Source organism: Porites lutea, chromosome 7 (assembly GCF_958299795.1).
Source record: "Porites lutea chromosome 7, jaPorLute2.1, whole genome shotgun sequence".
Taxonomy (NCBI): Eukaryota; Metazoa; Cnidaria; class Anthozoa; order Scleractinia; family Poritidae; genus Porites; species Porites lutea.
The window spans coordinates 19,852,209-19,868,202 of NC_133207.1; the positions used below are offsets into that span (position 1 = coordinate 19,852,209).

The 15,994-nt window shown below is 39.2% G+C and overlaps 1 protein-coding gene across 1 annotated transcript; it reads right to left on the minus strand.

Moving 5' to 3' along the window:
* Positions 1 to 3,693: 3,693 nt before the first annotated feature.
* LOC140943733 (uncharacterized) lies at positions 3,694 to 7,924 on the minus strand. The gene is made up of 2 exons (XM_073392845.1): positions 7,532 to 7,924; positions 3,694 to 4,696 (listed from the first exon to the last, which is right to left on the minus strand). The coding sequence occupies exons 1-2, from the start codon at positions 7,859 to 7,861 to the stop codon at positions 4,391 to 4,393; spliced, it is 636 nt and encodes a 211-aa protein (XP_073248946.1). The 5' UTR covers positions 7,862 to 7,924; the 3' UTR covers positions 3,694 to 4,390.
* Between the last annotated feature and the right edge of the window lie 8,070 nt (positions 7,925 to 15,994).

Genomic DNA, 15,994 nt, shown 5'->3' on the forward strand with positions numbered 1-15,994 from the left:
GCCTTTAGTCTTTTCATAAATTATGCATACATATGTACGTGGATGCACGCGCATAGGACGACATTCGAAAGAAACAGTTCTCTGGGGTACCATCACGTGGTTTGAGGTGGGAAAACAAAACATCCAAGCCCAAAAGGTCTGTTCGTGGTATTAGTCACGTGACAAGGCAGCCATGTTGGTGGTCATTGCAATGAACAATTTTTTGAAGAATTTGCCTTAAAATGGTGTTTACTTCCCGGGGGGGGAGAAACACCTTTGTTCTTGATCACCATCATGGCCGCCGTGACGTCACGTGCAAACCAGCAATTCGTGGTACTAGCCAATGAAATATGCAATCGTGTCCCCAAAACAGTCCCACGATGCACCGACCCAGTCTCTGGCGCTTCCTCAAAATGGCGGTTTCATGAAATGTTGGAGGCTGAGAACATGGCCAATTAGAGCCACCTTAAAGTTCCACTCGCGGCCTAACGAGAAAAATCAGCAAAAACTTAGCAAACTGCTTCAAAGCTAAGGTTACTACTTTCACTGTTGAGAGTTTAAGATAATACCAATCCGCTGCTAGTTTACTAAAGTTTTTTGGAAATTTACACAGTTATAGTGTTTGTAAACTAAAACTGGTGTTATCGTGGGCGCCATTTGCCATCATAATTTTACTCGGGCGCAAAGCGTTTTCAACGCAGGGACGCTCGAAATTTCAAGGAAAATGAAAAGATGATTACGGTAACTAATTATTCTATACATCTTTGTTCTCAGCAAAAATATTTTTTTCTTCTTCAAAATAACAAGCTTTTATTTCAATGTAAAGTCAATGATCATTTGAAGAGCAATTTTAAATTGTGGTACAAATATCACTTGCTTCCATATAAAGAAAGATAGATCAATTTTATTTTTTTGTAAAAAATTAACGCAGTAAATATCTGCCGACGATTCGAAAATTACTAAATAACTATTTTACACCACATAATTTACGACGACAGATTTTTGGAGTTCTCTTTCTTTAGAGAAAAAAAACATCCTGTTTTTGCAAAGATGAATCGCTTTTATAGTTAGGCGCATATGCGATTTTGTGTCTCGTAGTAGTCTCATTCGTATCTAATAAGCTTTCAAATAGAGTGAAGAAGTGTGACGTCAAAGAAATTCAAATTTGTGAAATTATGGGATTGGTTGGTATATTCACAGTGTTCTCACGCACCTTGAAAGTCCTTGAAAGTCAAGGACTTGAAAATTCTTGAAAATTGCAGTCGGTGCTGGAAAGTCCTTGAATTTTGGTGCTAACTTTATCCAACCCAGATTCTCAAGTAGCTAAAAGGACCAAACACAGAAAGACCTTCAGGATAAAACTAAAAAACTCAAGGCTTTTTTTAGCGTTGAATGGAATCCTTGAAAAATGGGAAATGTGTCCTTGAAAATCCTTGAAAAGTCCTGGAATTTTTTGTTCAAAAAGGGTACGAACCCTGTTACTTCAAAAAGGACAAAATGAAAAAGGCCCTCTTGGCAAAAAAACAGCCCGTTAGTACAAATTGTTGGAGAGTTATAAGCACCGATATGTTCTGATGACTCCAAGCCTCTTTTAGGGCCTGTTTACATGAAGGTGGGGGACCCCAGGTAGGTGAGGTAACATGTGGCAAGTTACCCCACCTAACATGTAAACGTGATCACATTAAAATGAGAGATTGTATGGACAGGCGGGTTACCCCACCTAAGCGGGTAACCTCACCTACCTGGGGTCCCCCACCTCCATGTAAACAGGCCCTTAGAAGGATCTAAGGTTATGTGATGAGTTTTATAAAGAATTCTATAGAGCCGTTTCTGGGATATAGGAAAAGCGTTAAAAATCAAGATTTTACATAAAGTTGCTCTTGGAATGGTGTTTAGAAAAAAGTTAGTTTCCAAAAAAAAAAGAAAGAAAATGCACCAATTTGCACCAACACGCTCATTTTTAGCAAGTGGACATTTTTCATCGTTTTCTTTCTTGACATGCCAACCTATCCTATAATTTCACATATTTAGCTTTTATGACGTCATCACTTCTCATCTCTAGTTAGCGAGCAAGAGGGCGTACAAGTCCCGGATGTCTCACGGCAATCCGACCGATGGCTCACTTGCGTAATTTTGGAGAGATCTGAGTATGAGATTAATGAGATTATTATCTATTTTCAGTTATAATTTGGTAGTTAGTTAAAGGTTAATCGTAACCAATAGTATTTAAGTAAATATTTAATTTTTTTTAGGTAGTGAAGTGTTCGATAAAAAAGCGTCGTATGATGAGAAGCTGTATATTAGAAAAGATAATAATAACAATAAACTTTGAAATGCTGCTTGCAATGCAACGAGTGGGAAAGCATACCAAGGCGACACGTCGTTCAGTTAGCATGTGACCCTCAGTTTAGACAGCAGAGACGATGGAGCCGTGTAGTCTTCGAAGGATGGGTTCTTCAGGTGCTCGGCTGAAACTGCCCATAAACCTAATAGTCTTTTAATTCACTTATTGTGTAGTAGAGCTGAAATTTAACTATTCAACAGTTTCACTCTTTGTATGGGAGAGCGCGACGCCAGCAAAATGTCCTGAGAAGGGTGGAAAGATGCTGAAGCCGTAGCCAAGAATGTCGCGGTAACTGTTTCTAAACTTCGCGTTCTTGCCCCTACTTTCAGTGCGATGAAGTCTTCTCTTCTGATGGTTAGTGGGCTTATTTTTATGACTGTGACTGCTAGAGGAAGGTCAAATAAAGCAGTTAATATACACTGTAATATCCAAAAAAGGAACAACTTTGCAGGAGCATGACACATTTCTTTGCTATTTGCATACGACTACAATGTGAAATTTTAATAAGAGGACGTTTAAGAAGGACGTAAGCGCACCACGACTGCCGTAAATAATCGATTTAGCGCCGCGGCGCTTATTTCATTTTCCCTGTTATAGGTGCGGCGCTTATTTCAACTTCGGGTAAAACACTGAGGGGAGTACAGAGAGAATTAAGTGAGACGCGTACCAGACATGCTCAATTTATTATAAAATATGTACACCTCGAACTGTTAAAGAGTTTCCCTCCTTTAAATCTTTGAACTCACGAGTTAGTCGAGGTCTTATTTCTCAAGCGATATAGTTTTGATATCACTTTATATCAATCGCCGCAATAAAGGTGGGGCGTTAATTTGTAAATACCCAAACTAGCACCCCGGCGCTTATTCAAGAGGGACGTTTATTAAATTATTTGCGGCAAAGGTGGGGCGCTTATTCGAGTAGCGGCGCTTAATCAATCATTTACGCTATTGTTTTTCTTTCGCTTTCTAAACATGGGTGCGCTCTTCGACGTCCTCATTGCCGTCCATGCATGTTTTAGTTGCTAAGTAAACCTAATGCAGGGAAGGAAACAATGCATGAGCACAAAATAGAATACTATGTCAGAACGGTCGGGCAAGGGTTCCAGAGAAAAGAAGGGGGACCCTGGATAGTTAGGGATTCCATTCAGGGGTACTCTCCCGGATGAGACATTGCCTTGCACAGTATTTCTTTCATCAGCTTGAATGGTCACATCGCAGGATTTCCACAGAATCGAGATCGCTGAGGATAAGAAACGATACCACAGCGTAGAGTAATGAAATCAGGGCTGCCGATAGCCAATCAGATCAGAAAATGTTGTTATAGTTACCATTAAACCTTGAAAGAAAAATGAACAATTGTATATGAAAAAATTAGTTCATCCTCTTGGTTCTTCTTATTATTATATCTTCCTCCAATGAAATAATTCTTTACATGAAATATTTACAAAATGCTTTCTTACAACCCGCCATCCGGGCTCCGCTTAGCAAAAACAGTCTTCGAGGCGTTGTTTCTTATCCGTCCATGTGCTAGGTATCCAAACTTTTTTGACTTAAAGAACAACAAAAAAACAACGTACTGTAACGAAAACGATGCTAAGGACTTCCCTGAACACATCTGAAAGCACGGGACAGAGCAGAGCAAATATCACTTGTCACCGATTTTGAACAATACTTTTCTAACATTGATACACGAAATTCTCGTTTCATTTCAGTCTTTGAACATCAAGAAGAAAACTGGTAATACGATTTAACGAAAAAAACGAATATTGGTTGTCTTGTCAAATTTTCAAAATGCTGTCTATAATTGTCTTCATTGTCTGTTCTTTAGGGTGTGAATTGTGACAATTGTCAATTGTGGAAATCAACTCCTTCGTCCGTACCAATCTCGTTCCCAGAGGCCGCGATCCTTTTGGTCAGCGACTGGGAACGAGATTGCGTCCGTACGTCTTGCTTTAGCTTCTCGCTCCCTAGGGGTCATTCCAATTGGGACATCAACAAGTACCGCCTCTTGGTACAAAGTCATTTTTTCCTGTTGCCTCGCTGTGTCTTAATTTCCAGCTGCTGCTTCTCAAAGAATCGAGTTGTCATCAATTCGATGGTAACTGTATCGACGGTGGTAGGAGGAAATAAAACATCCCGTTGCTATGACAACAGCAAGACCTAGTACCACAATGCCAGTGGCCCACGCCATGTTTTGTAGTACCAGTCTGTTGTAACTTCCTGTCGAAGCCTTCTGGTGGACGATTTCATCAGGGTCTTTTGGGTTGTAGTAGCACGTTAGTGATTCTCCAGTGGGATTGCCACACTGGGCTGACTTAAGAAGTTTGTGTTCCGCTTCCTGTTTCTCTCTGCATTCTTCCGGTTCATAGGTGCACTGGCAACAATAAACAACAAGTAGTAAGGCAACAGCCATATTGATATGGACTACATTGTACTTTCCGTCATCTCATTGGCTAAGAGCCTACAATTAATTTTAGTTATCAGCGCAACATTCAGAGTAGTCAAATATCTCCTAGCACAAAATCGGATTTTTCAAGGTGCCCACGCGATTCACACTTGTTTGACCGCTGTCGCGCACGTTCTTGACCTACTTAAGGATGCCGGCTGTTTCGCAGTGTAAGGTACTTTGTATTGCCTGTTGTATACATTATTTAAAAGTGAAAAATTAACAAAGGTTATTAAATTACAAATACAAATGAGTACCTCAACAATTTCGCAACTGGTTATCGGTAAGTTATTGTACGTTGCAAGCAGATTCTTTTGTACCGCAAAAGAAACTTTACAATGAATAGCCCGCGAAAAAGAGCGAAGAATTAGGGCACCTACTTTGTGGCATGAAAAATTTTCGCGGCATCTAATTTTCTAGAATATAGGTTTTATTATATCCAGGCTCTTTTCCACAATCTAGATAAATATTCACCAATGAGGTGACGAATCCGTCGTTAACAAGGACTTCGTTAATTAGAGGCTCGTTATATAGAGGTTCCTACGTGCAACAAAGCAAGCTCGACCTTTGTTTGCATAATCCCAGTAAGTCCAGATCAAACTTAAAATTTCGGCGGAACGAAACCTTTAGCCAATAAAAATCAGGGAGTTAAAGGAGGAGTTATGTAAAGAAAAGAAGTTGGAAGAATTAGGAATTTTTACGGAAGGGAAGATAGGGAGAGGGGAGGATTCGTACTCTACGAGAGCCTTATTTTTCCTAGCCTGAGGGCAAGTACATCTCGGAGGCAGTATGGGGTATCGCTCTTTTCCTACCCCCTGCCCCGCCCTCGCTAAAGCTTGCAGGCAGGTTAATATTTTGCCATGCGAAAGAAATCTCTAGATCAATTATACAGTGACCCAAAGACGATGTATGCAGGAAGTCAGCCTTACTAAACTAAAAAAAGATATATTGTTTTCCTGTGGCCAAAATCCGTTTAATGTGCCTTTTCCTGTTTTGCTTTAACGGCTCGAATTGGCCAAAGGTTAAGACTTTTGACTGTAAATATCAACTGTTTTCTATCAATTGTCATTAAAGGGCAACCCCGTTTGATTGTCATTATAAGAAAATAAATAGTGAAAACAAAGAACATGTTCATTTTAACAGAAAAGCGAAAAAAAAAATTCTATGTGCATCAACAAGGACTGGTTCAGTCAATCCACCGTTTGGTTTAACTGTTCATGTTTTTCTTAGCAGATTACAAATTAAACGCGCGTTTAAGATACAGAAAGTAAGAGGCAAGGGAAGTAAATTTCTTGGTAGTCTGTATTTCCATATATCTCGAATTACGTGCAAAAGCAAGTATCGATTAAGAGCTCCAATTTATTAAACGCTTTGAGGACTTAAGACTGATTTTCAGCTCATTCCCCTTTCCAGTGGGGGGTGGGGGGGAACAGGGGGGTGGGACCCCGGGAGAACAGGGGGCTAGAAGGGTACGGGGGCCGGGAGAGAAAAGGGTAGGGGGTGCGGGGAGTTCTAAAGGGGCGGGAAGCGAAAGAAATAGGGGGAAATTACGCAACAATGCTTAATATTTTGCAATAGAAAAAGGGCTAAAGGGTGGAGGCAAAAAAAATAAAAAAGGTGGGAGCCGATATGGAAGGAACGAGATGCTTGCAAGACGCTTACGCCAGTGTTCTCTGCTCTGGCGGTCCCACGTGGGGACGGGGAGGGTTGCGTTACTCCGGCCACGGCAAGAGCGGCTGTGAAGATATGTATTTAACGATTTGGACGATTTACAATTAATTCACCCTACAATGACTGAAGGACTGAGAAAATTCCAGTTTTTTCGTTCCACTCTAAATGTGATATGATCTAAGACACAAATAACAAAACCAAAACGCAAAGAAACTTCTTTTCGATACATATTGGAAACTTGCTTCCGAGTATGCAGGCATTGTCACCATGTAAGCTATCGCCTGTTCCAGGCTCTCAGATAGTGGGGATGATGCGAAAGTGAAAAGTACCCGAAAATCTGAACGCAAGCAGCTCCTGACGCAAGCTTTTCAAGCGGTTTAGCCTAAGATGGCGAGGTTGCCTTGAGTGGGATACTTCTTGGCGGCGGAGCCGTCAGACGCGAGACGAGCGGCAAAGCCAGGCTAAATTTTCTAAACAAAAGGGTATCAGTGGAAATCAAAGGTACGGCAAATTGATCAGTGGGGAAAGTTGCATGGGTTAGATCTAGAATAGGTTAGGGATTTTTGATGCCAAGCCCACATAATACGGTTGTAGCTAAATATTCGTACGCCGTTTGGTTTGTACGAAGACTACAGAGGCTACGGAATTAAGGGCCCAAGCGGCACACAACCTTACAAATAATCGTAGAGTACCCCCCGAGTAATATCCTAGGCAATTGGCGACTATAACAGTGTTTTACGCGATACGTGGGCCGGCCGCAACGCAGGCTAAGAGACTACAAAGGTCATTAAGGGTCCCAGCGGCACCCACCCCTACAAATAATCATATAGTACCCCCCGGGTAATCTCCTACGCAATTGCGTCGTCAGTAATCAGGTATTTGGCAGAAATCGTGCTTAAGAAAATGATCCATTCTGTTAACGTTTCATACAAGAAACAAACATCCTTAAAAAGATCTAAGCAGAAAATGATTCATTAAAACTTTCCATGCAAGAAACAAACATCCCTTAAATCGTTTTAAAAACGTTCAACAGGTTCTGTAGTAACAATATTTACTCGATAAAAACAAGTACATACACATCAAAGAACATACCTGTTTATGAAGACTGTGATAACTTCTTGCTAGCAAACGACGCTTCTGAGCAGTTTGTAACAGCATATTGCTGTCATTGCTTTCAGCTTTGCTTCCACACACAACATAAACCCTTAAACAGGAAAACTCTTTATTATCGTGTTTGTGTTTGGAACATTTAGCGCTCGCGTCCATGTTGCATGATTCAATTGTACAGTTTATTTCTTCAAATTTCTGTTCCTCTCGTGCCGGATAAATGTTATGGACTTCGACGGCAATGAGACAGGCCGTACCCACGAGAAATACTCCAATCCCAGCTAAAAATGCGGCTTCGGTTTTTAAGCATTTCATTTTCTATGTTAGTCTGAACCAAACTGAACGCAGTGACTGTTTACGCTTGCGAAAGACTCAATATCTAGGCACGATATTGCATGAATTAGAACTTGACACCCTGTGTTCACTGCTAATTTGGTCACGAGAGGCGTGCGGTTTTCATCACAAGATTACAGCTTGATGCTACTTTGACGCAAATCCGCAGATGGACACTTTTTTCGCTTAATCATTTCACTCCCACACTGATCTACTACTGTATGCCAATAGACAGTAATTTAAAAGCGGAAACCTCAGAAGAATGCCATGCTACAGTAACCCTCTAGTGTCTGCTTTAATACAGGCCGATTCGCGATAAGTAACATCGATAAATGATCAAAACTCTTGGCTCGGGCGGGGGGCGGGGGGTACTGCCATATCTGGAATAGTATGTGCCGCTGTGAAGGGTATGGTTTTCAAGCAGTTTACTCAGGGATAGGGTATATAAATCAGAGAGTTTGGGTCTAGAATAGGGTATCATTTTCCAGGAAAGTGCTCAATTGGCCCGGGTCAATTGGTTGAAGATTTTAGTCTAGACTAGGAAAACCGGGAATTGCCTCTCAAAAATATAGAAAAATAAAATCGGCAAGTTTAAAGTCACGCAACTCAGCCTAAAAGCTACTCTAGGATAGGGGGCATTTGGGGAGTTTAGTCTAGTAAAAGGTAGCAAAAAACAGCTGAACTAGCTCTGGTATAGGCTAAGGGTTCCAGGGTCCCAGCAGCACATCCCCACTCAAAAATTCCCAGAGTAACTCTCCCCCCCCCCCCCCCCCCCGCTGGGACTGTTGGGATACCACAGGTGGCACAAACTCACGTTATTGGAGAAAGGGTGTAAAGTAATTTACAGCGTGACCCGTGCTGGACGCGCAGAAACTTTGTATGAGAAATAAAATACTGAGAGCTGCGAATGCTAAATAAAGGTTAAATCTAATTTTGTTTCAATGAAATGAATAAAAAAGACTTACCTACGTTGTATTCCACTGCGTTTTCACCAAAAAATCCAGGGAAACGACGAGCAATTACCAAAACAACGGTTGCCTCTAATGCTACAGCTGTGCGTCCAGCTCACAGGTCACGCGTCAGCTATGGTATGTAAATCACCTTACACCCTTTCCAAAATAATGTGAGTTTGGGCTGCCTGTGGGGACACTCCCAAGAGATACACGATTTGACGATATACATTTTTGAAAACATTTATTTCTTTCATTTTTGAAAGTGGCAAATTGTGTATAAACATATATAGGTTATACTTCAATCGCAAGAGATCAAATACCACAAGCTCTAAACAAACAAGACGAAAAGAGAAGCACAGTAAAGCTCACAAATTCATTGTTTGTCAAGTCACGTATTATTTTTTCTAGCATTTCCGGTACACAATAAAATCTGTCCCGTCACGCCACAGGCGGCCCAGACGTAGTATGTGTCACTGAATGAATATATTAATATTCGCATGGACAAATTAATGCGATGAGTCGTCGAAACTCCCATGAAGCTACAATTGCAAAACTCAACAAAATGCCACTTAAACCGGCCAGGAAGGACAAGGATACGTTCAGTTAAAGGTATCTTAGCTTTGTTTTGTTATATTTTGACTTTTGGACTATTTTATTTCATGGGAGTTTCGACGGCTCATCGCATTAATTTGTCCATGTGAATATTAATATGTTCATTCAGTGACATACTACGTCTGGGCCGCCTGTGGTCACGCGTGACTCGATCTTTACCCTGACTGAAAAACGTGTGTAGACAAGACAAGACAAGACAAGACATTGTTTTATTTGGAGTCTTATACAGTCCTATCTATATCGACTTTATCCAAATAATTTAAAATTATAACACAAATTGCACACTTGTGGAAGTATAATCAATGTTAACCTAAAGAACTAATGATCTTCTTTTCTCATAGTAGTCGAATACGTATTTTGCAATTAACTTTTGCACTGGTTTGTTCTTGCTCGGAGGGTTTATTAACAACAGAAAAACATCATCTGGTGCCATTCTGTTTACTGACATTCTGTATTCTTAGTTTGAGTATTCAAATAAAGTACTTCTTTTTTCTTGATAGGTAGGGCACAGAGTTAAAAAGTGTATTTCATCTTCTTCGTCTTTTTTACAGATAGGGCAGATCCTCTCTTCCGGTTTCTTATAAGGTCTTACATAGCGACCTGTCTCTATCGCCAATTTGTGATTACTTAGACGGAGTTTAGTGAGAGTTATCCGGTGTTGGACGTTGGTGACCTGACGGAGATAATCTTCACATTTATAATTTTCTATTGTTTTAAATTTTCGGAAGGTTCTTAGTTTGTTCTTTTGGTTGGCGTCTTTTCTTACGTCATTGTTTACGTCACTTAACCATCTTTGTAATTCGATGTCTTTCAGTCTTTCTTTGATAATCTTCAAGATTCCTATGTCACTTTCATGTGCTTTTGTCCAGAGGTATCCTAGCCCTATTTGGTCTAATACGCGTTTGATTTAATTCCTTATTCATCCTCGACTTCATATCATTATAAACTACCTGTGATAATTTGTGTTTTGGGTGTTTGGTTAGAGTTAGCCAAAACTTAAAGTTCCTATATTGTGCTTCCATTTTCATTGGGAATCTTCCTGTTTCAGCCCTACATGCATTGTTGCTGCAGTATCTATTTACACCTATCAACCATTTCAAGAATTTAATTTGAACTAGTTCTTTATTACTTTATTACTTTATTACAGGTTCACTCCACTGCATAACAAGCAAATAATGAAATGAAATAAGCTAACACTACTTTAACAAACAAAGAAAAAAAGAAAAAAAAAAAGTTGTGGAGAAGGAGACAACCAAAAGCACCAATGCGCCATACTAGGGATGCCCCCACTAATTAACATATAAGAAAAATATATACAAATAGAAATATAAATGTTCTAGTTATCCTTAATAAAGCTTAACACATTTCTTTTAAAAGTTGCAATACTGTTTGATTCTCTAATATGATTGGGTAAACCATTCCATTCATCTACAACACGGTTAAAAAAACTATATTTAAAACCATCAGTTCTACTAAAATTTGGAACAAGGTCCTGTGTGTCATTTTTCCTCAAGTTATAACCTGTATTTCTGTCCTTTCAAAATATGAGCTTATTTGAAATTTCAATATCATAATGTCCATTAATTAAATTTTAAAAAAATGTAACATTTCTAGTGAACCTCCTATTAGATAATGACAACAATTTTAGCTTAGATAGGTCTAGTATTATAATCATCATCAGACCTAGTGATCCATCTGGTAGCTCTTCGCTGAACAGCCTCCAGTTTATCAATGTTACGTTTAGTATGAGGGTTCCAAGTTTCGCATGAATATTCTAATAAAGGTCTCACAAGACTACAATAAAGTGTGTTCATGGTATCAATATCCTTTAAAACCCTACAAGTCCTCTTAACTAACCCTAAAACTCTATTAGCCTTAGCAGTTATTTTATCTACGTGTTGGTTCCATGAAAGATTACTATTAGTAAATAATCCTAAATCTTTATACACATCAACACTTTCCAAAGGTTGACCTTCAATATTATACTCCCCAACTAATGGTGACTTTTTCCTGGTTATTCGCATTATCTTACATTTCTTGGTATTAATTCTCATGTTATTCATCTTACACCAATCTGAAATTTTGTCTATGTCACTTTGAAAAGTAGACAGATCTTCTTGAGTACTAATAACCCTATACATTTTACTGTCATCAGCATACAGAGAAATTGAACTGTCCTTACTAATTACCCCCGGTAAATCGTTGATGTAGACTATGAAGAATAATGGTCCCAACAAAGAACCTTGTGGGACACCAGAGGTTACGGTTAACCAGTCGGAAGCAGTTCTGTGGGATCTTTTTCTATTTGGTCGTTACAGTCAACACCACAAATTTCACTTCCGCAGAGAAGTATGGGGGATATCAGAAAATCGAATAGCTTAATCGTCAGCATAATATTTTGTCTAAAGTTGTCACCCATCTCTTTTCTTAGTTTATAAAGTGCCTTAAGCCCAACTTTTTTTAACGCTTCTCTAGCTAAACTAAAATTTCCATACGGGTTCAGTGTCATTCCCAGATATTTATAAGATTTAACATCGTTTAGTTTATTTACTCCAAACTTAAACGAGTAGTTGTTTAAGGATGCCATAATTATTAAAGATCATGACGTTTGTTTTGTCTAGATTTACAGTTAGTTCAGTTTTCTCACAGTAGGATTCCAACTTGTTGAGGAGTGTTTGTAGGCCCTTTGCTGACTACGAAAAGATCACTAAGTCATCCGCGTATAATAAACAGTTTATAGGTCTTTCAGAGACATCAAGTAGAATACCGGTTGAGCTTGATGAATTTAAAAATTCGGGTAGATCACTTAGATAGAGTTTAAATAGGGTGCGTGATAACATACAACCTTGCTTAATTCCAGTATAACACGGAAAAGCTTCGGTCATTTTGTTGTTGATTTTGACTGCTGATTTATCTTTTGAGTACATGGACATTACTATTTCTAAAAAAGGCCCTCTAATTCCTTCTTTCATAGGCGTACGGGCCGGGGGGACGAGGGGGGCTTCAGCCCCCCCAAATTTTGGGCAACTCGGATTTTTTGGGTAGCAAGAGCAAATTTGGGCAGAGCCGGTTTTTAAAGACGTTTCCATGTTTACTTTATTATTATTTTGAAGAGATATATTTTCTATTTTAACCTGAAGTCGGCGTAATAATCCAGTTACATTAACACGAGATAGTGGTTGCCTAGCACGTGATGAGTTTCTGGTTATAAGGGAAGGCTATCAAATGTTGTTTTTTTTTTATGTTGGGCACTGTGCTGCACTGCACTAGCTGGAATAGGCTATTTCCAGTCGTGAATTGGTTAGAATAAACTTCCGCATAACTTTCTAGAATCACTTCCGCTCGTAGAACAGTGTATGGCAGATAGCTTCAGCAGTGGGTCTGAAAGTGAAAAGTGCAGGGGCTGACTAATTCTCAGTTTGAATTACGAGAAGAATCGTAATTTTTTTTAAAAAATCTATCGGGCGGTTTAAAAATTATTCTGTGATTTGTTAAAGTAGACCGAAATGTTTGCTAAACCGCTAACAAGAGTGCCATGATCCATACTAATCAAATCCTTCTTTGTAGCAATTGGCCAGAGCTATCTCCATGACCGTTCACACGTTTTTTGAAAAGATTGAAACTACTATCAGGTGAAATTGCGGGTTAAACGCGGTTCGTTTTCTTAAGATAACGGCCAAACATCAAGATTTTCCTTTTTTACCGTATTTCTAACGATAAAAACTTCATCCCAAAATATCTCGATAACGTACTCACAGATTCCGTTTTAACTTCACGAACATCGAGGCGACTATTGGACGAAAAAGCTCCCTATTTTGTTAGAACAGTTCCCAGTGAGAAAAATTGCTGCAAGTATAATAGATAAGGGCGTCATTTTGTTGCTATGACAACTTTAATGTCATTGAAACCCTGATCATAACAAATTTTCATCTTTATCTCAGTGACACAAGTGTGATGGCAATTTTTCCAAATGTTTATGGCGATGTAGTTTATGCTCAAACTTGGCAGGTATTGACCCTGAAAAACTGTCTCGAGCCACTTTCATAGGCAATTACGGCCTATGTTGCTGCATCGTATGGCCCTCGTTTCTTTTCGACTGTTTTGTAAAAATTTGGGCAACTTGCAAGAATGTTTGGGCAAATGGTTTACCGTCCCCCCTGGCAAAAAATTGCCCGTACGCCTATGCCTTCTTTTCTGATTTTTTCGAATAATTTTTGCCTGAGTATGCGATAAAAAGCTTTTTCAAAATCTACAAAACACGAGAAAAGCAAGTTCTGCGTTTTTGTGGTTTAGATTTAACAAACTTATCTATAAGTATTTTCAAGATGAAGATGCTATCTACCGTACCGTACCTTTTTTTAAAGCCGCCTTGTTCTGCTTTTAGAATTCTTTTTTTGGTAATGTAATCATACAATCGATCATTGAGGATGGATGTGAAGAGTTTACCTAATGCAGAGAGCAACGTGATTCCTCGGTAGTTTTCAGCTTTTGATCGATCATCCTTTTTATATATGAATAGGGACGATGAGGCCAAAACTCCAGAGCGCAGGATATTTACCTGAACTTAAAATACGATTGAATAACTCTAGTAGATGACCTTTTATGATATCTTTCCCTAGCAAGGGGGTAACAAGGGGTAACAAGGGGTAACAAGGGGTAACAAAGGGTAAAGAGGGGTAACAAGGGGTAAAAAAGGGTAACAAGGTGTAACAAGGGTTAACAAGGGGTGTGAGTGAGTGTGAGTGAAAACTTTATTTACCCACGGTAATTTTATCAAATAACTTTACATAAAGCATCTGTTCTACCTAAAAGCCGTGCGTTATTTAACTTACATAAAGATATAGATATATATCTAAAAAGTAAACTGAGAAAGATCGTACACAATGTTAAACCTAATGATAAAAAACTTAAATTATGAGGCTTGTGTAGATAACAAATATGACCTAATCTTAGCCTTAAATTGTTTTAAAGAAGTCTCTTCCTTTAAACTGGAAGGAAGAGAATTCCAGAGCTTAGCGCCTGCAGAAGCAAAACTATTCCTAAAAGAGTTTGTTCTTGCTTTTGGCACTATTAAATTCATTCCAGAAGAGCGAAGGTCATAACTGAGCCGGCTTGTATTAACGTCAAACATGTCAGACAAATAAGAGGGACAGAGGCCATGATTTACTTTAAAAATCATTAATGCCATATGATAATGTCTCATTTCACTAAGTGAGAGCCACACAAGTTCATGCCGAATAACAGCTGAATGTTTCGAGTATGAAGCACCTGTAATAACACGAGCGGCCCTATTTTGCAACTTTTAAAGACTGTCTACCAACGTTTCGCCAATACTATCTCAAACAATACAACAATAGGTAAAATAAGGCTCAACTATTGACCTGTATACGTTTATGAGGTGCTCCAAACAAATAAAAGGCCTAACCCTCTTAAGAATTCTAATGCCACACCCCACCTTTTGTCTGACACTTTGTAAATGATTTCTCCAAGTAAGAAATTGGTCGATAGTGAGACCAAGACACTTTGTACTTTCGACCTGTTGTAACGTTAAACCATTCACACTTAATAAAATATTTTCCAGCTAATATTGCAATTCTCTTCCGAGAACCTATCACCATAAAATCTGTTTTTAGAATATTCAATGTGAGTTAATTTGAGCTGAGCCAATTAAAAATTCTGTTAAGGTCGTTGCTCATGAGTCTGAAGGATTGATAAATCCACGGCAGAGAACGTTAAATTTGAATCATCAGCAAATGACCTTCCTATACTATGATCTAAGCAATTTGGTAAGTCATTAATGTGAATAAGGAACAAGACTGGGCCTAATAAAGAACCCTGTGGAACGCCACAAACGATGCGAATTTTTACAGACGACAATCCGTTTACCACGCAAAATTGCTGTCTGTCTTTTAGGTAAGACTTGAACCAAAAAGCGGTGTGACCCTGCACCCAATAGTCAGACAGTTTTTTAAACAAGATAGCATGGTCAACAGTGTCAAATGCCTTCTTAAGATCAAGGAAAATAACACCACTGACCATAACTTTATCAATATTAGGACACCACTGATTTGTCATATCTAAAAGCGCAGTTACAGTTGAATGAAGAGATCTAAACCCAGATTGACGAGGCTGAATATGATTATTTTCCGTAAAATAGGCGTACATCTCCTAATAAACTAACAGTTCAAAAACTTTGGCTATACTTGGTAAGACAGAAATCGGTCTAGGGTAACGAAGGGAAAAACGGGTAACAAGAGGTAACAAAGGGTAACAAGGGGTAACAACGAATAAAAGGGGTAACAAGGGGTAACAAGGCTAACAAGGGGTAAAAAGGGGTAACAAAGGGTAACAACGGTTAACAAGGGGTAACAGGGGTAACAGTGGAAACAAGGGGTAACAAGGGCTAACAAGGCCTAACAAGGGGTAACAAGGGGTATCAGGGGTATCAAAGGGTAAAAAAGGGTAACAAATGGTAACAGGGGCAACAAGAGGTAACAAGGGGTAACAGGGGTAACAAAGGGTAACAAGGGGTAACAGGGGTAACAAAGGG

Bases quoted from the DNA above. Each gene is read 5' to 3' on its own strand.
- LOC140943733 (XM_073392845.1), bottom strand. From the start codon at position 7,861: ATGAAATGCTTAAAAACCGAAGCCGCATTTTTAGCTGGGATTGGAGTA. The intron at 4,697-7,531 runs GTATGTTCTTTG...TATTGTTGCCAG, and splicing joins ATCACAGTCTTCATAAACAG to TGCACCTATGAACCGGAAGA.